This window comes from Gallus gallus, chromosome 4, assembly GCF_016699485.2.
Source record: "Gallus gallus isolate bGalGal1 chromosome 4, bGalGal1.mat.broiler.GRCg7b, whole genome shotgun sequence".
Lineage (NCBI taxonomy): Eukaryota > Metazoa > Chordata > Aves > Galliformes > Phasianidae > Gallus > Gallus gallus.
Window position 1 is genome coordinate 29,940,763 of NC_052535.1, and position 21,066 is coordinate 29,961,828.

The 21,066-nt window shown below is 39.3% G+C and overlaps 2 protein-coding genes across 2 annotated transcripts in view; both read right to left on the minus strand.

Annotated features, from left to right (window-relative positions):
• Positions 1-4,782, minus strand: part of INPP4B (inositol polyphosphate-4-phosphatase type II B) — a 287,734-nt gene extending 282,952 nt beyond the window's left edge. Inside the window, exon 1 of the mRNA XM_046941277.1 lies at positions 4,737-4,782. The gene's annotated coding sequence lies outside the window, so the exon portion shown is untranslated. The remainder of the gene's footprint in view (positions 1-4,736) is intronic.
• A 7,691-nt stretch (positions 4,783-12,473) lies between these two features.
• LOC124417944 overlaps positions 12,474-21,066 on the minus strand; it is a 44,811-nt gene continuing 36,218 nt past the window's right edge. Inside the window, exons 5-6 of the mRNA XM_046940881.1 lie at positions 15,645-15,656; positions 12,474-13,244 (exon numbers count right to left, since the gene is read on the minus strand). Of these exons, the coding sequence (XP_046796837.1) occupies positions 13,110-13,244; positions 15,645-15,656 (147 nt within the window). The 3' untranslated portion in view covers positions 12,474-13,109. The remainder of the gene's footprint in view (positions 13,245-15,644; positions 15,657-21,066) is intronic.

Consider the following 21,066-nt stretch of genomic DNA (forward strand, 5'->3'; position numbering starts at 1 on the left):
ACAGCATAAAAGTCAACAATTAACTTACTGTTTTCATTCTATTTGTACAAACTCAGCAGGCTTTAAGTCTTTCTACTAGCCTTTACACAAGGCAGAAGCCATAGTTTTTAATAGGACTGCTGCTGTTTGCCATCTTCCAGGCCAAAAGCCTTATCAGTAGATGTTGGACACTTAACCTCTGCCAAATAAATATATAAATAACACTGCTCTGTTTCATCTCAGAAGGCAAAAATACTTGAATATCTTCTGGCAATACTTGCTTGGGACAGAAGGTGGAAGGTCAAGCCAGCAGTTGGTTTATTGTCTGAAGCAATAAAGTCATCAGACAAGCTGAAACACAGGCAATACAACATTCCCTATTTCCTAACAGGGTTTTGCTACTGCAGCATTCCCACATTCCCTTTATGAGTGGAATTCAAGGATCAGGCCTGATTTAAAGCATATTATTGACACGCAGGAGAAAAAAACATTAGAAAGTTTCTCAAACAACAAAAAACCTACAGTCAAATGCAGCTTCATGGCACACATTCCCCCCACAAACACCCCCTGAAGTTAGAATTCAGACCACCTGTTTCCTTCTCAAAAGGAAAAGCTGCAACAATTCCGTATTTACACACAATATCACCAATCTTCTTTAAGACTCTTCCAAGAAACTCCAACAAACCTAATGTTCTACTAATTTAATTCTCTATTTTTCCTTACCTCACCACTCAGAAGCAAGAACCGTGTCTTCTCAAGCAGCACTGCCTAAAAAGTCCCTCACCAATGGCCAGCTGTTCCCAATTTTTTCATCTTCCAAAGGAAAGAATTGGCAGAAAACAGCTGAGTTCACATTTACATTGCCCTCCCCAGTGTAATTAATTTACATCCCTTTATGTTGAAGATAACTTTCTCTCAGACCATGATAGTGTTTTACTTACTTTGCAGGGTGAAAATTAAAAGGCTTGATGCAATAGAAAATGAAGTCCTTAGAGCTCTGTGGTGGTGTAGTTCACACAGCAGTTCACATCCTCCTTTGAAATAGCTTTTGGCTCTGTTTGCAGCATCTAAGAAACTGAAAATTCATAAATGCCTGCCAGCACAAAGCAGCGAGATGTGATACCTTATCATTGGTAGCTTGATAAAATGATTATGTGAAATCTTTCTCATTTAATATGCATTTTCTTTTACAGCTGCATACATATAATCCTCTAATGTATGCCCTGCAAATTCACAGCAAGAGGAGCCCAACAAGGTACCACGCTTGTCTACAGAAAACTAAACACATGAAAACTAAATGAAATAATTTAAACTGGAATTTTAACATATACGCTCTTCCATAGAAAAGCAGCTATTTAAAGCATGGAAAGATCATACGTAAATAAGGTGTGAACACCAACAAAACAGATCATTTTTAGAAATTGCATTTTCTTCCATTTGCTGGCCATTCCCTTTTGCACTGGGAGTGGCTTCAGGCCTGCGTGACAGGAGGAGCTGATAACTGACAGCATGATTTGTGCAAGCCTGTCATTGTGCTCAGCAGCATTTATTAGTCTTTACTTTAACTTATACCTCCAGTGGTCTAATATATGCAGCACAGAACAGTGTGTGAGCATAAAAAATAAAGTTGGTATGGGAAATTTCACAGCTTCTCAGTGGGTTTCTGACATGCATGCTAACAGAACATTAGAGTGTTGGAACCTGGTGCCCTGTGCCATGAGGTTTTAACCCTCTCTTCTTCCTGCAGGGTAACCACCAGGGCCCTAACTGAGATAAACTAACTAAAGGCTTCCAGAACACACATCTTTCACCATACTTCATCCATGCATCAAGAGGAATGTTATTGCTAGCAACAGTAGATTAGCCACGTGTAACACTTTCTGGCAAAAATCTAGGTCTGAAAAAAATAGTCACTGCTCAAGACATCAAAGAAGCAGCTCTGAATAGCATGTGTATGTGCTATTTAGGAAGGTGTAGTAGCTCAAAGGAGGTATCTGAAAGTGGGGCTGGTGTACAGCTCTACACTAGGAGCAAGGAGCTCGTCTGCCATGGAGGTAAGATGCCAGCAGTCAGCTAATTGGTAGAAATCCCCCCCTAGAGGGGAAAACTTCTGGCTTTCAGGGGGAGTTTGATGAGTTCTTCCTGTCTCTCTTTTCCTCTAATTTAAGAGAGAAAAACACAGTTCTGACATCCATTGTTTGAAAACTTGCTGACCCTTGCTCTAATCAGCCAACATTGTATAGTTTTAACCACCTCAATTTCAGGCAAGTTTAACTTGGAGGATAACTTTGTATCACCACTTTGTGTTGGCTTATTCATGTACCTGTAATGTACCCAGGCCTACCTTGGACAATGGTTTTACTTCTGTTTCCTACACGTTGGCAGACCACATGCAGACATTCACCCCTGATCTTTTTATGCTGGTCGCAGCAGGACTTCAAAACGGATATATTTTACTACAAAGATGAGCAATCACTTGCAAAACCCTTTGCAGCATTTTCCTACCCACTGTGCTTAAATTCACAATTTGATGCCATTCAAAAATAGCAGTCTCTTGTCTACAGACGATACTGCAGCCTGGCTTAGGGTAAATGATTAATCTAAAATCATCACTGCTTAATGGTATATTCTTTTCCCCATACTGCAATTTAAAGCAGTAGTACAAAGAATATTTTGGAGCGCTCGATATATACCTAGCTGATTATGTCCCTTACTTCTCATTTCCTGATCTTTGATATATTTTGGATTTTGACCCTGCCTGTCCTGTAGAAACTTGCATGTAACAGAAATAGACTAGCTAAGAGCTAATAATGTTCACTGCTTAAAGGGGGCTGTACATTCTGCCAAGGGCTGTTTCTTCTGCCTTGCATTGTAAAGTAAATGAAACAAATGAAAATAGCTAGAACACAGTGATGGGTGGTGAGGGCAATGGGTTTTAGTTCCAGATTATTCACTGATCTGAAACAGTTTTGAGAGCATCACTTTACATGGATCCAACTCACCTGCAAAATATCTGTAAACCCCTTCACTGACCTCACAAGTTAGTTAGATTTGGTCCCAAGCTATAATTGGCTTTTCAGCACCAATGTGCCATTCCAGCCATAAAATATAATTTTACTTTACTTTGACCAAGATGATTTAATGTGGGGGAAGCACTGGGGAAAATCCTTCCTTTGTATACCATAGGATTAGCTTGGAAGAAACTGGAATCATTGAAACTGTTGGCCTGAAAAAGGTCAAACTTTAGGAAGGAACCATATTCTCTTCAATTGTTTCTCAGACCATTGTCTGGTTTACTCTGTGTCTAGGACAGATGTCTTTAATTGAAGCATTTAGCACAAACTAAAATCTTCAACAGCAGACACCACGCAAGAGTGAAGTATTATTCATTCAAAGAGGAAAATATTTAAAATAATTTGAGCCATATGTCAGGTCATATGAGAAGTCAAGCCCATTCTTACGAAGAACTAATCTCTATCAGATAATCTGGGTAGCAGTAGATTGGTTTCAGAACTATACTCTGCTCTGTCCTCAGTTATTTCTGGGTGGCATGGATAGACGCAAATATTCCACTGAATTTAATGGGGGTTACTCTCATGAAGCTCCAGGATTTCTTCTACAGCTCCACTCTTGGAATATTTAACTCTATGCTTTATGTATTTGTTTGCAATAGTTCTACTGTTTTGCTGCTGTCATGCTACCTCCATATCATGGATCAGAACCGCATACAGGCAGTGACTGTAGAAGTAAAGCACATATAGATAGAAAAGGAAAAATACAGATAACTTTGAAAAAGAAAGTTTGGTAGGTGTGTAAAAGTAACTCCAGAGTATATTGGTTTTCTTGTTTGACTGCTTATAGATAAATTCTTGGTGAATATAACAGTCTTTAGAATAAATACTATTTCAGGGTAATTAACCTATGCAACTGTCACTGTTTCTGTAAAGAGGATAACACAATTACAAGGAAAGCAAAAGAAGAAATATCCAGTAAATTGTCTTACAGAAGTAAGAGTTATCTCTATTTCATGTGTTAGGTCAGATTCTGTTCTTGTTCCCTGGTGACAAATCCAGAGAAATTCTGTTGGAGTCAGCTGAGCTGTTCTGAAACTACAGCATTTGCCTAAGAACAGAAAATAACTCACTGACTCCATACGAAATGCACGTGGAGCTTCCTACCAGCCAGACCCAGGTAGGATTTACCTCCTGCATGCTTGTTGTTAACAAGCAAAACCTCAGAAGCGTGAGCCAAGTACCCTAAGTCTATGGTGCGTGCTGGGGAGGGTGTGACATGAGCAGAGAAAGAATAAAGGTGGAGAGCAAAGCCAAGGCAAAGACTGGGCAGCTCCTCAGAGCTCCTGGGAGCAGCCACTCCTAGAAGACCTTGTTTTGCTATGATACTAGGAGAAGGGAGAAGGGAAAAGCTGCACTCAACCTCACATGAGGTATTCTGTAGAAGGACAGTAGTCCTTCAAATCTTAAAAAAATTCTCTAGGTAAGGAAAGTTAAGAGTAAAAGAGGTGAAAAGAACACCAGTTTCCACAAAGTTCTTAATCAGTGATCTTTGCTAAAGGAATCAGTGAGATATCTACTCCTTCCATAAAAAGGAATTCAAGTTCCCATACCATAATGAGATGGAAAGCACAGCAATAATAGCAGAGCAGCAAAATCCTAGGCTACAACAAATGAAGATAAGCCCAAATGCAACAGCTGTAGATACAAAAAAACAAACAATAAGGAAAAAAAAAATCTACTTACCTTCAGAAGGCCTCAAGTACACAAAGATATCCAGCAAGAAACACCCTCACTTCTCCCCTGCCAACCCTTAAATGAGGTCTGGGAAGGGGTGGATCCTGGCTTTACCCCTTCTGGTCACTTAGGTACATTACATGCACCTGAGCTCCCCTGGGTTGGCCCTGCCTTCCCACCAGGTGCTCAATCACTGGTTCTAAGCCTTGACTTAGCATTTTCACTACACATCAAAATGTTACATTCCTCTTGCAATGTATATTGAGACCAATATTGATCTCTTTTCTTCAGATTTCCTGAAAGCCTCATTGCAGAATTTATTTTTTTTTTTTTGTTTGTTTGTTTTTCCTTTCCTGCCTCTGCAAGTAATGGTCTGTCTGAGGAAGTTGCTCTCAAATTTCTTTTAAACAAAGAGAGGAAAAAAATGGAGAAGTAAAGGCAAAAAGCAAACAAACAAACGAAAAAACTACGTAGGAAGTACGATATCCTGGGCTTGTATATTAAATTTTTGGAGACAAATTCTCCTTTAGGTAGAAATAGTCCTCCAGAGGAGAAGGTTGTTGGGTTTTGGGTTTTTTTGTTTTGTTTTTTTTTCAAATTTTTATTGTATGGCAGAAATAACAGGTGTAGATTAAACAGTTTCCTTCAGTCAGAACTGCTTCACCTCAGCCACGCTCAGAGTACATCAGAATGAGCTCTAGCTTGCCTGCAAAAGATTGGGTGTACGTCCCTTGTTGCTTGAAGAATGAAATTAACTTGTATGTGACACTAGCTTGAGAGGAAACATCTATACTAGACAACATGTACATCACAACGTTACTTCCAGGTCAGCCATTCATTTTCTTCTTCTTCATTAGGGCTGGGGTTAAAGTATTCCACATTTATCTGTGAGGATATGGCGGTGGTGCACAAGGAAAAAGCTGAGGAATTGTGACTAGTAATGAGTCTCCAAGGACTTGAGTCAATCATGTGCTTTCACGGGTGCCTTATTTCAGAATATACTGCTGAATGCCACTTCTCTTGATTAAACCCATAGAAATATATTTCTTGTCATACTCATTTTCATATCAAATTTAGAAAGCAAAGGGGACCTGATATCAGATTTCATGCAGGAAGGTATAAGTATTTCAAGGCTTCTTGCCGTTCACTGTTCAGATGTTTATTTTTCTTGTATGCTGAAATTTTGTATGATTGGCACTAAAGACAATCAAATCAAAATTTGGGAAAGTGATATGATTGCAGAGGTAATGCAGCCAAAATGGGAGCAAGAACAAAGAAGCACAATGAGATCTGATGTTCTTCAATGTGTCCTACTCCTTCATTTAGCACTGATGTTTAGTACCTCAACAGCTACTAGCAATGCCAACTTCCCTTTCTTGCCAGATGCATTCTGGTGCATTACATTTTCCTTTTGAAAAATGTTGCTATAAACAAAGGAGATGAAAGATGAAAGCAATTACAGTAGTCTTACCAAGGAATTCCTCCATCTGATTGTAGGCTGATAGTTACTGCACTGTTACACCTACTATAAAATGGAATAGGGTGCCTTAAATCTCTGAGTACAGTTTCTGTAAATAAGGTTGGAAAAAGGAATGCAAAAAGATACCATAACATAAAAAGTGTCTAAACCAGGATGGCACTGGTTTAGATGCCAAGTTTATGTTTTTCACCATGTAATTTACTTTTATAAGTGCTGAGGCATTTATTCACCTTACTTTAGGATTTTTAGGAGGAACAGTGTACAGAAGACTTGTAAACAGATCTGCTGTTTGGAAATGGTAGTTGCATTAATCCATGTACCACTGCAGTACTGTTAACAAAGGGAATACAAGGAGCGTAGCAATAAAAAGGTTAAAACATCAGGAAAATTGTCAAAATATTTCTTCACACTTAGATCTACAGTTGCTGATCAGAGACACAGCATCTAGCTTTTTTCTCTCCTGACATTTTGTTTATGCTGTTTTCTCAGCTGCGAGATCCAGTAGTACACGTAGGAAAAGTATTTATCATGTTCTGTGGTACCATACAGGCAATCAAATCTCTAGGTGTATATATCAATAAAACAAAAAATACATTCCTGAAGGTCCTCTATTTACTGATCGAGTGAAAACCTCTAAAGCCAAGAGAAAAACAAACCTGCAACAACCAGACAACATAGTTGTCTGAAATCTCTGATATGCAGGTCTAAAGCGAGGCACGTTTGTTTTTACTTCTAGTGAGGATGTTGGATTTAGACAAACAAAACCTACTGCGCCTGGTGGCTGGACTGAAATGTATATTTTAATTGCAGTTTTGGCTGTTCAGAAATATTGGTAAGGTTTTTAAATGCCTCCAAAGGGGAAAATGCTACCTTTGGCTCAGTTTGGGGCCACGTAAAGTGATAGCATAGAGACTGAAGGAAATATTTAGAATGCATTTTGGAAATCCAAAATAAATGAAGCCTGCCTTGGTTCCCTTGCATCATTTTTTAATCCAGGTCCATCAACATGCTCAGCCTGTGTGTATTTATTCCTTCACAGTGCAAGCATGCAGATTTCACCCTTTTAAGATGAAATGCAATGACCATATATGCCACTTTGACTGTTCTCAATGTCTCCTCACTGGCTTTTCAAGCAAAATCCAAAAAGAAGCTCAGAGACAGATAAGCTGAGAGAGAAAGCAACTGATCTTCTGTCCCCTGTGAATGAGGAACACAGCAGCATGCTCAGATTTAGCTGCAGCCTTAATGTAATGTAGTGTCCCTCCCTTCTGTGCCTTCTCCCATCCATTAGTTGCCATAAACAAAACTGCAGTATTGTCAGGTTGCAAGCACGCTAATCAAGTCACACATTTGGGTGATAGCATAAACGGCATAAATGCCTATTACTGCCATAATAACAGTTTCAGCATAGGAGCCAAGAGGAGGAAGAATAGGGATAGAAGAAAAATAAGGCTGTTATGCAGAGATCATCTCTAGGAAGCTGCTTTTCCTTTTGCAACAACCTAATCAAACCCTCGCTGCCTCTTATTGAGGGGGGGTTTCACAGTACTATTTTTAGTTCTGCTCTAAATCAACAATTTCATGGATTTATGTTTGTTTTTTCTTAATATGACTGTCATTTATTAAAATAGCAAAGAGATACGGGAGCAGGTAGAACTTACAAGGGAAAGATGAGAGGGAGAGTGTAAAAAATAAAGCATTTTATGGAAAAGATCCATGGATCTTTTAAGAACTCTGGGGTATTGTTTTTATACATATTGAATAGTTTAATAGAGAATTCTCGTGCAAAATTTAATACAAGTCAAAAATCTCATAGAAATATCCTGACTTTTTAATGGGAATAAGTGTTACACAAAAGCAACTTATAGGGCAGCCAGCCATCTTAATATACATACTCATTAAGGTGCTATGCAGACCAGTACTAAGCAGATGATTTTTTGTTGATGATATAACTGAGTGTGAAACTTACTGCATTTTTAAGATTTGAACAACTTTTACAGGTTATAGGTATGAAACAAGCACATATAACTCTATGAAATCATGTATTCGAGGTAAAATGCAAGTCAACAGTGAACCTCCCTCTAATTTGGCAATATGGAGATCACCCATTTCTCCCTGCCTTACCTCAAAACATCAAATTGCAAGTACAGACAACACTCAGTTTTACTGCTACCTCCCTCACTATAATTTGAAGATGTAGCCATATGTAACGGTATCTCTGTCTCTTTAGCATAAAAACTAGCTCAATAACCTACTCAAACATTCCTTCCTGGCTCCATCCAAATAAACAAGGCAAGCTCGCTATGAAGTATCCCTTCTATTTTCTCTTCAGCTTAATGTCTATAGGTACATTGCCACTTGACCATGCCTAAACAAAACCATATAAATGACTGCAAGAAGACCAGTTTGCTCAGCCTTCTCATTGGTGATGAGACTGAAGCACCGGGAATCAAATGTTGCCATCCTTCATCATGCTGTAAGTACCTTACCTTGCTCATCCTCCTCTGGGCATTCAGTGGATCAGTGGCTCTGAGGGTCTAAAATGCTCTCTTCAGACAAATCAGCTCTTTAGTACAGAGCTATATTTGCAAGCTGAGTGTCGGAGTCTTTCTACTCACCTGCAGGACAGAGGTTGCCCTACAGAGTCGGTCCTCCCAATGTACTTCCAGCTAATTCCAGACTCTTCATTTTGGTAATCTGTGCAATATTCCCCATGACGTTGACATATGTATTGTCCCTAATGGATGTCTCTGTAATCCAGTTCTAGATTGGTGGGTGCAAATGCATACAGAGTTTTAGTATAGTGTTAATAAAAAAAAAAAAAAAAATAGATTAAGATCAAAAGACCTTCCACGAGGTTAACATAAAAAAGTGATGCGTTGAGTTAAATTACACTAAGGAATAAATGGCAAATGCCTGCTTATATCCGTAAGTGAGACTTTCATGAATAATCCAGCATGCTTGTTAATGATAATGAAAGTGCCCGTCTCTTATATATTAGAATTCTCCCTTAGTCTCTGCAGGCTAAAAGCTTTGCCTGTTGTTGCACACCATGCTAGGATAAAGAGCTGCAAAGGCAAGGCTTGATTTTTATGTTGCTAGTCTACTGCAGTTAGAGGTGAGTTGATGTTATTTGCTTTTCCACAAGCCCACAAAAATGGTACTGCAGACCTATGCCGTGAATAAGAGAAAGAAAGAAGGAAGGAAGGGAGGAAGGGCGGAAGGAAGGGCGGAAGGAAGGGCGGAAGGAAGGGCGGAAGGAAGGAAGGAAGGAAGGAAGGAAGGAAGGAAGGAAGGAAGGAAGGAAGGAAGGAAGGAAGGAAGGGAGGGAGGGAGGGAGGGAGGGAGGGAGGGAGAGGGAGGAAGGAAGGAAGGAAGGGAAAGAAAGAGAGAGAGAGAGAGAGAGAGAGAGAAATATGTTTTATGTTCTTTAGTTAATGGTTATCCTTTAAAAATACATATCCAAAAATTAAAACCAGCTAAAGATCCATAATAGCAATTATACTTGGTACCTCTGATGAGCCTGGCAGGTTTGTTAAAGTGGGGAGGCAGAAGGCTCAGTATGGCCCAGCCTGGCTTTAAACGCAGAATGGGAGTGACAGACGCAGTACTACACTTGTTTTTATATTTACATCAGGAGGTGGAGGTCAGATACAGAGCTGGTGGGAAATAACCAACTCTTTTTATACAAAAAAATTGTACTGACAGGGATAACCCCCCCGAGATTACAAAAATGAAAGCTGCATTGCAGTGGGAATGAATTACTGGCTGGTCAGTTTATTAGGGCATCTAGAATTTGTATCTTACTCAAGAGACATTTTAGTTACAGGCTAATCAACTGGAAAAGACATTTGGTGAAAAAGGATATCTTAGTTGATATAGTTCAGAAAGCATTAGTTAAGCCTCACGAGTCTGATGGACAACAAATTATTGTTGAAACAGCTCAAATCTAGAGAACATTTTTCTGTGTCATTTGTTTCAACTTGCTCTTCTGTGTCACCTGAAATCAAGGAAGTAGCTCTGCAGCATGCATTTACAGCCTACATCAGCGACAAGTTGATTCTCCTGCCATTTCCCTCGTACTTTTTCCTGTCTGAAATAAAATGGGCAGGCACTACCTCTCTGTAACCAGCAGCAGATTTAAACTGGAACAGTCTGCTCTTCACTGCTCTAAGACCAATTTATGTTGCTTTGGCAGCATAAGAGAGACTAAATGGATGTAAAAAGGAACTTTCACTCACTTTAATTCCCCTGTTACATTGTCAGTGATGTATAAAGCAGCTTCAGAGTGCCCAGTAATCAGCCCATAAACGGTAACTGCTATGATTTTACTACATGCATAGTATTGCCACAGATCTATAACTTGTAATATTTGGTCCTGTAGCCACAGCACATGATGATGTATGAATTATAGCGTGGTCTCAACAGTATTATCTGTATCTATTCTCCTCATGTGGGGTCAAAGTACATGGAAACCTTGCATGTTCAGCAGATTGTGATTAAGCATTTTAATTCAGTATCAGCCTGCCAGGCAACTCTCCAGGGCACAAGATGAGATGCCAGAGTTTATTTGCTTCGTTTGCTAGATAGAGATTTCTCTGCAAACTGCTCTGGGTATGTATTTCAGCCAGAGGATCTTGACAAAACCGTGACATTGATAACGTTCCCAGTGAAGGTTTGTCTTGGACCTTGGACCACAGCAGGCCCTGAAGTTCAAAATTGCTTTGATCTGTTACTGACACAGTGTTATAGAAGAACCAAAGCAAACCAGAGTGGATTGGACAGCAGATCCAGTTAGTCATTATTCTCTTTATACCAACACGCTAAAGCACATGCCTGAGGAGCAAGACACGTGATAGTCCTGAGACCCTGACAGCCTTCAGCCCTTTGCAGCTCAGGGGATTCCTGAACCAGGCTTGGTCTCTGGACACTGAGCATCCCTCAGCAGATCTCCCGGATGTAAGTTCATGACATTCTCATCCAGATGCAGAAGCGTTAGTGTTCATAACATCCCACGACAAGTTGTTCCACAGGCTTGTTACCCATAGAATGGCTTGTGTTGGAAGGGACCTCAAAGCCCACCAGGTCCAACCCCTACCATGAGCATGACTGCCCCCCACCAGCTCAGGCTGCCCAGGGCTCCATCCAACCTGGTTCTGACTGTCTACGGGTATGGGGAACCCACAGCTTCTCTGGGCAGCTGCGCCAGTGAATTTAGCTTATATTACCTGTGTCTGATGTGCTTTTGTTCTTGTAGGGGAAGAAATTGTGAACAGTCGATCGCTATCCACTCCTCTATGTCACTAACTCTTTTACACATCTCTTTTTCAGTGTGAAGGATTCCAGCCTTTTTAATCTTGTCTTGAAAAGGAGCACTTCTGGTAACTTTGCTGAGCCTATTGCCATTTTCTAAACCTTGCCAGTTCTACATCCTTTGAAATGCTAGGACTGGAAAAGAATTCGGCATTCAAACAAGGGAATTGGTTCTCTGTTGTTTTTTCTTTTCTTTTCCTCGTGATTTCTAATTCTAGGTCAACATCCAACTTTATTATTCTTTTTTTCTGTGGTTGTGATCAGAAATCTTCATACAACTATAAAACTCAAGGTATCACTCCAAAGTATCACTAATAAAATCAGGGTTTGTGTAAACCCAGGATGTTTTGTCCCTCTTTACATTTGAGTTACAGTAAATTTCAGCTGTCACTGTGTTATTATTGAGATAATGGGATCTTTCCTTAGTATTTCTTAACCGTTGTGGTTTTTTTTTTTTTTTTTACTCTCCTGAGTTAATTTCATTTATTCAAAGATATTTCCCCTTACGTCATTGCTGCAAATTTTCCTTAAGAGACTTTACACCTAACCACCAATCTTCTGGAATTCCAGGTGGACTACATCAACTCAGTAACCACAACCTGAATGCGCTCTGACTCTTAGCAGTCTCCAGAAGACTTGTGAGACACAGTTTCTCCTTACAAGAGGGATGTCGGTTCCTCGACAAGGTGCTGTAATTGTCCATCATTTCTCACACAGCTTCTCACTTGTCACTACTTCATCAAATCTAATCCAGAAGGTTTTAATTTTGCCCATTATGAATACAAAGGAATGGCTATATTTGAATTATTAGTCTTTTATAGCCTATTTCTTTTGTAAGTCTTTTCTGCTATAATGGATAGGCTATCCAGATGTACCTACATGATTAGGATGCTTTAAAAATCCTGTCGTAGCAGTTGTCAGTTGTTCATATGGGGCTGAATGCGAGCTTAGCCGCCTGATTTGATATAACAAAGACCAAATTAATTCCTGTCCCATATTAGCACAAAGGTTGAGTGCTATATAGCTTTTTCCTTGATTATAATTTTTATCAGTTCATGCAGCTAATAGTGGATTTATTCATGTTGAATGGAAAATGGCCTTAATTGAAGATATACTTAACTTACACACTCCTAATGTTTTATCTCCTGCAGTCCTGATGAATAGTCTCATTCATTTGAAATCCAGTCCCACCACACCAATGCCTACTCTGCCATTCTCTGCTTCACTGCTTAAATCAGCACTTGCTGCAAGCCTGTCTGTTCTTGGCATGTCTACAGTCTTCTGATTCCAAGGTGTCTGGGTTTGTATTACAAAAGGTACTGCTTCTGTGTCTGTACAGACTCAATGTTTGTAAATTCCCTCGCCAAACAGAGCCCAAAAAGGACTACTCTCATTTTAAGTAGTTTTCCCCCCCTTTTATTTTATTTTATTTATTTATTCCCCTTATATTTTATTTTTTTACATTTCTCAGTTATCTCCATAATTAGGAAATTTGTTCTCTTTTAGAGAAATAGATAAATGGTATTCATTCATTCATTTGAATGTATATGACAGAAATCCAAGGATTTACACAGAATCAGTTACGCCTCTCAAATGAAGATGAACAATAGTGTGCAGATACAGGGTGCAGGTACTGCTGTAGACATCAGCCCAAGGCAAGCTGTCTTCTTATTAATCAATGGTAAGCTTTCTGAAAGTCCAGGAATGCTTTGAGAAAAAAGAACCTGCCCAGGAACAAGAGGACCAGAGAAGCTAGTGAGATCAAACAGCCTTTATCTTCACTGAAGTAATCCTTGGAGGCCAGAGAGCTCCCGGCTGCAAGGCCAGCAGCTGTGGGGCCAGGCACTTGGACAAGGAGCCCCAGCATGGTGCAGGGCTTTCAAATCCCTCGGTCTGCACTCTCACCCTACTCCTCGGCCTCCAACACTGCTTTCAAGTGAAAATACAACTTTGTGTTTGTCATTTGCTTCTCAGGTTAATGATGCAAACAAAACAAAACAAAAACCAGGGAAGTCAGCAAGCCCCACTCTCCAATTGCACTGATGGACAGCTCTCATCTCCTCTCCTTCTTATCATACCCTGATTACAATTCATTGTAAAGACCTGCAATAGCAGGACTAGCTCTGATTGGATGTTTTTAGGCCAGAAATACGCTGTTACGTAATCAGCTGATCTAATCTTTTCATAAAGATGCATTTCTTTATCATAAGAAGGTACAGCGTTTGTTTGGTACAAGATGTAATACTTCAATAATAGAGGTCAGGTTGTTTATTCAGAGTTAAGGTTTTTATGACTCCTGATCCAGTGATGCCCAGTAATTAGATCTGCAGTTTTTGGCTCCTCGTTATTCAGTGCTGCAGTATTAGAAGGATTACATTTCTATATCGGTGAGCACAAGAAGATTTTTCTTTTATGAACACTGAACTTCTGAGAGGTTTTTTGAATTAATAACAGTGGAATTAAAGCTTGGAAGACATTTTTATTAAAATGGTGATCTCGGTGGACATTGTGCAGTAATGCTGCTTAAAACATGGAACATATGTTGGAGAAGAAATTCATAGACTTTATACAGTTTTTTTAACCACATGTCAAAGCAAAATGTCAAAAATCCCTCCGTTGTTCATGAAGCAACATATTCTAAAATATTTAGATTTACTAAGGCTCACATTTCTTTGCAAGGGTGCAAAAGAGACTGGTAAATTTGAAGGAAATCTTTCTGTCCCACCCACAGCGAACTGTTTTCACAACACACCTTAGAATATGAGGAGGTCGATACATTTTCATGAACCATTTTAACTCACTTCACTTAGATCTTTCCAATGCAAAAATCTTCGGTTTAGAAACTTGCTGAGAAGTTGCATTGTGAAGTGAAACTGTGACACATCATTGCAAAAAAAAAAACATGTCAAAATCAGAAACATTTTGACTGAGAAGTGTTTCTGCCAATGTGTTCAGCATTGCCATGGCACCATGATACCATACCAGTGAGCCCTCACTGAACTATTCACTTCTCAGCAGAGTCAAAGATAGCCCCATCTGAGGCAGCGTGCAATTTAGATGTTATCAGTCTCACTACATAAAAAAAAGAAAGCACAGCAGCACAGAGACAGCAGATACAAAGACAGGAAGTCTGCAGCAGAGCAAAGACATGAACCTGTACTTGCTCTCAGGTCAGTGCCTTGATCAAAAGACCATTCTTCCACTTTTGATTTGCTTTCAAGTCATGGGGCTTTGAGTTTCTGCTGAACTTCAATTTGGGGCAAAGCTCTCCTCATTTTTAACCATGACTCTATCAGAATCATTTATTTCCCTGGAGTTTATTTTGGTTTGCTTTTCCCAGGCCACTGGAAAACTGCCATTCATCTTCTGAAGTTCCCCATCATAAAATGGTGAATTTTGAAGTATTTCTTCCTTCTATGAATATTGCTACTGTTCTTTTTTGTTGTTGTTGTTTTTATGATCCTTTTTGTTACAGAGGATGTGCATTCTTAGGCAAAAGAGATTTCCCTAAGGGCAGGATAACAGCTAAATGAAATGTAAATGCAGGGATTGCATTAAGATATGTTACAGCACAATACTATAAATATTTTAAGTCACTCCATCTTCTGTGCTATGATGTACACGTGAGTGAAACTGACTCAGAATTAGACTATGTTGTAATGCAGAACTATGTTATTTAGGTGCTTAACAAATATCACACAATTCCAATACACATACAAGATCTGAATAGATAACACTATTTCGGCATAGGATTTGTAACCCAAATAGAAAATCTGTTGATCTTCCTCTGTGTCCTCCAATAAGCAAAGTGCTTATTTACCAGCATTGCTATCCAATGGTGCATCCTTACAGTATAATATATGAGCCAGTAACTGCAATCACAGCCAGCCAGGGACCTTTTGAAACTTAGTAGAAAGGATATTAGTATGGATGCCCAAGTAAGGGAATAGTGCCTAAACCCTCATCTTTTTGGTTGCTTACACTTTGAATATGCAGACCATATCTGCTGAACCTACAGCCTGTGTGCTCCTTCATGCCCACAATCAACAAAACAGACTTAGTATAGTTGTTGAAGAGAACAGAGGATGCCAGCTTCTGTTCCTCCATCTCACAGCTGTTCTCACCTGTGCCAACACCTGGGAAAAAAAGAAAAAAGAAAAAAAAAAGAGCATGAGTTTTTTGTTCTGTAAGAAACAACAGTGTGTACCATATATTCTGCAACAAAATGTTCAAATATCCATGACATTTCCCTGCATTATTTAGGGTTTCTTTTCCTTATTAAATTTTCATCCCTAAGACCTTAAGTTCATTTTACTGGCTTCATGTATTTCAAAAACCACAGTTCCTTTAAACAAAGCTTCCGATATGCTGTCCTTCTAAAAATCCAGGACATATAAAATCTGAAACAGTCCACTTTTCATGTTTCCCAGGGCTAAAGCCTTTTTTACAACTACTTAACCTCTTCTCCTGATTTACATAAAAGGCTTATATGCCACCATCTAATTTGACGGTAATTTATTTATTTATATTTCCTTCTATATAGGAGTAAAGAAGAAATCTTTTTCTTTTTCTTTCTTTTCTTTCTTTTCTTTCTTTTTCTTTCTTTTCTCTTCTCTTCTCTTCTCTTTTCTTCTTTTCTTTTCTTTCCTTTCCTTTCCTTTCCTTTCCTTTCCTTTCCTTTCCTTTCCTTTCCTTTCCTTTCCTTTCCTTTCCTTTCCTTTCCTTTCCTTTCCTTTCCTTTCCTTTCCTTTCCTTTCCTTTCCTTTCCTTTCCTTTCCTTTCCTTTCCTTTCCTTTCCTTTCCTTTCCTTTCCTTTCCTTTCCTTTCCTTTCCTTTCCTTTCCTTTCCTTTTTTTCTCTTCTTTTCTCTTCTCTTCTCGATGAATAACAAATTCATGTTTCTGTACTGTGAGGTGAATAATCTGGCTGATTGAAAAGACTCAGGAGGATTCCTTACAAAATTAGGAATACTTTCTTTTTTTAAAAAAAATGAAACCTTGCTTTTCTACAGAATGGTCCCTCCAGATGAAAGTTGTACTGCTGCAGTGGTTTTGGACATTGATTTACAATAAGGCTGTATATTGTTTGAAAGAAGTAGGTCTAGAGGGCAGTACTAAGAACAAAGATGCTATGGCTTTTATAAAGTCAATAACACATTTCAGAAAGCATTGTGCTACAGAAAGGCTCAAGTTCCCTAATGGGAACCCACTGGCTGTCAGTGCTGTGCCTTAATGTACCTGATATTTGAACTTCTCTCTCCACACAGCAATCATGAAGGTGGCTTAAGCCAATTCATGTTACCTCACAGCTGATTCATGAGGAGCATATTGAGACAGTGAGCTACCACAGCTGAGTCACAGTAAATTGATAGCTCCAAACTATCTGCCTGGACACTGTGCATTTGAGCCTGAGAAGGAAGGGCAGGGGGGATCTGACCATTCTGCATTGGATTTACCTCTTTTTCCTTTCAACACAATCCTCCATTTTCCTTGTAATAAGCACAGCAGATTACAGCCTGAAATAGTAAATCTAAATCTATTCATTATCTGTGTCGGCCTTAAACCAGTTCAGTCCTTCTACCTGCAGAAATCTGCATTCACAGATTGAACTGAGGAGGGAAGATGCTGGACCTGCAATCTCAATTTCTCTTTCATCTCATCTTCTGCACTCAGTAGAATTCCTCATCGCTTCAGAATGTCTAGTGTCCTCATCATATTAAAAGATTATAAATGACTGTGAAGAAGACTTTACTTGGAACAAAAGGCTTTCATTTACCTAGAAAAAGGAAAGGAGAAAAGAACTTTCACTTTCTCTGTAATAAATCTTTATAAAAATTCTAGAGGTGACCAGTGGTCAAGAAGAAGCAAGCCCAAGATCTTCCTCCAGCAGCTAACTCTCTCTGTAATGTCCCATCTTTCTCTTTGCACTGCTGTTTATGAAATTGTAATGATAGTAGTAAAACAAACGCAAATAAATAATGAATGGATGAATACATCTTGGGATGAATAAATTATGGGAGTCATACTGACTTTCAAGAGTAAGAGTTGTTACAGTTCATGCTTGAAAGGGGCTGTAATGGGGTTTTCTCCTGGATCCTCCAGCACTTGCACTTTGGTGCTGGAGATCCTTGGAGAGGGCATGCGAGGAGAGAGCCAGCCTGCCCACAGAGGCAGAGGCTGGCTGCAGAGTGGAATCAGTGGCCTTCTCCTGAAGCTAGGGCTCCCATGATAGGAAGGACTCCTCACATGAAGAAAATACATGTATCGAGGAAGAAAGAAAACCATAGTCCACATGAGGCTGAAGAAACCCTTCAGTTGTTGCAGACATCCAGAGAAAGCCTGACCAAGGCTTCTGAAATCTTTGCCTTCCCAACCTCCCCAGTAGCCCTTCTCCCAGCCATATGTCAAGACCTGCAAATTAATTACTTCACTCTCCCTTTTGCTCTGTGAGGTTTTCCACCCCTTTCCTTTTAGCTGAAGGAGAATAATGAAGATTACTTGCTAAGGTAAACTGGCATAACTCCACAGGCTCTTCTTTTTCCCAGTAGAGGATTAGATGTTGATACAGTGACACTGAAGAAATATGATTAGATTCATCCTGTACTCAGAGATGGCAGAAACAGTTGGAGATCTCTGATAAGGAACTTGGATGAAATACAAGTCTCAAAATAAAATAAAAAAAAAAATCTTTTTTTGCTTCAAAATGGGACAGAGACTGAACCAGTTTCTGAGTCAAACTGCAAACAGATGTGAGCCAGAACAACCTCAGTAATTTCAGCTGTCCCTTTACCATGAGGAACTGTAACACAAACTGCTTCAATTCCCTCCAGTGAGGAGCCTTGTGCCAGTGTGGATGGACAGCTATGCAGATAGGGTCTGGAGGAAAGTAAAGCCCACTGGCCTTCCTGAGAGACATCACAGGTATCTCTGGTGCCAAAATACAGCTCACTCCACCTTTTACTGCCAGCCTGTTGTTTAGGGAAAATGTTATATAACTGATACTCTGAATCCAACTATCTAGACAGAGACGTAGTCCAAGCCCTAGAGAGGTGGACCAAACCCTGCACTTGGGTCATAACAACCCCATGCAGCGTTACAGGCTTGGGGAAGAGTGACTGGAAAGCTGCTCAGCAGAAAAGGACTTGGGGCTGCTGGTCAGCAGCTAGCTGAACATGAGCCAGCAACATGCCCAGGTGGCCAAGAAGGCCAATGGCTCCTGGCCTTAATCAGAAACTGTGTGACCAGAAGGACTAGGGAACTGACTGTCCCCTTGCATGCATCTCTGGTGACACCACACCTTGAGTAGTGTGTTCAGTTCTGGGTCGCTCACTACAAGAAGGAGACTGAATTGCTGAAACACGTTCAGCAAAGATCAGTATAGCTGGTGAAGAGATTAGAATGCAATACATATGAGGAGAGAACAGGGGTTGTTTATTCTGGAGGAAGATGAGGGGAGACCTCTTTGGTCTCAGTAGATCAGGTTGGTGGTTATACTTGATGACCTTGGAGGTCTTTTCTGACCTAGATGATTCCATGATTCTATGGTCTCATCCTCGTCAACTACACATCCAACATATACAGAAGGACTGAACAAACAACTTTCCTTAACATCACAGGATTCTCAGTTCAAAAGATGGACTTTTTAGTTCTCTGCAAATCTAAGTGAGTCAGTGTTTAAGTACATCAATCTGAGCACATAGGCTGAGCCCTGATTGTCTCTTTTCACCAAAGTCCAGAAGCCAGATTCTGTCAGCACTTGCTTGTCTTAAGGTAGGACCAGCAAAATCTTTGTATCAGCCCATATGTGTCCAGTCTTCTGCTGAAATCCAGTTGGTTGCTCTGATGGAAAAATATTGCTGAAATTCATTTAATTCTTTCTACTCAATACACTCAATTCATTCAATTTTACTAAATTTACTGAGTTTTTACTAAAAAATATAGCAGCAACTTAACAAAACACGCTTGTCTGCCTGTTCCCTTCAACAGAAAAGAAACATCACATTAAACTTCCCATTAATGTGCATAATAAAATGGAGATATACTAACTCTAAAAAAGAATATATTTCAATGTGATTGTAGATACTTCTGCTAAATAGCTACATAGTTCTGTAGCTGTTCAGCATATACACACACCATATACATAGTATATGCTATAGATCTATACTATACATAGATCTTCTAGTAGGTATATTATAGTACATGTAATTAATGAATATTTATACATAAATTTTATATAGATATAACACTACGAAAGTTTTTGCGTATATTGTTTGTTAAAATAATACAGTATTTAAAACAAAAGAATTATTTAGCAAAGCACAAACATGGAACATTGTGCCTTCTGAAGAATCATAAAAGAATCACTGATCTTTCAAAGCCGATCCATCACAACAGCACAGAAATGTCTCTGAAGCATGTAACACAATATACCATAAAACAGTCCAGATGCAGTGAAGCTGGAATATTAAATAAGATACTAAGTTTATTGCCAGGAGACTCAACTACAAAAAAAGAATTTTTAGCCAAAATGTAATTATTAAAATAGGGCACAAAGGCAAGACTATTTTTCAAGAAAATTTATTACTTAAGACATTCAACTTTTCCTAGGTGATCTCAACCTCAGGTTCTAAGGCCTTCGTAATTGCTGGAGATTATTATGTTTTATTATTGCCTGATAACAAACATTTAATTACCTTGGTGATAATTTCAGCACGTAATGCTCTAGAAAGGCAAACTGGATGAATCATCATTATCTCAGGCTGTAAAATAACTAGCTTAAAAAATTGTACTGCTTTAAAATATAAAAAAGCAAGTTGGAGGTCTCTTTCAAAGTCAAACCAAAGAGAATTTTCAATAGGCTAACAGTAGCTAAAGTTCTGCTTACAGTAGGCAGGCAAGTTTCATTTTACATAATACGAAAAAACTGCAATGGGTTTCATATGCTACCCTGGTGTATGTTATTCTTTCTATGATTGTTTCATTCTTACAGGAAGGATATGCTGCTAAACTATGTCTAACCTGAGGCCTTGGATCTGCCACCCACAGTTGTCAATGTCCCAGCCACATCCTGACTCCTCTATTTTTGACCATAGACTCATATAAGCCCCAGATCCCTTGCTGTCTTCAGGTTTTGGGAAAATGGAACTTATGCACTTTAGCCAAATGGAAGAACTTACACTTCAGCTAAGAGACTCCTTAATTTGGGCAACTAAACAATTTTATGTTCTCTCCATGCATTCTCTGTATGTTAGCAGTTAAAGAAAGCTGAGGTTTGTATCACAGATGAGAACCATAGATCCACAGAACAGCCCAGACTGAAAGGGATCCTGAAGGCTCACCAAGTTCAGTCTTTCATGGGAAGAGAGAGCCTAGATGAGATTATGTAGAGCCTTGTTCAATTGCATCTTGAAAATTTCCTCATCCAGATCATCAATAAAGATATTAAATAGGAAAAACCCCATTGCCGACCCATGTTGAACACCACTTGTGACCAGTCACCAGCTAGATTTGATTCCATTCACCACCACTCACACTCACCATCACTGAGC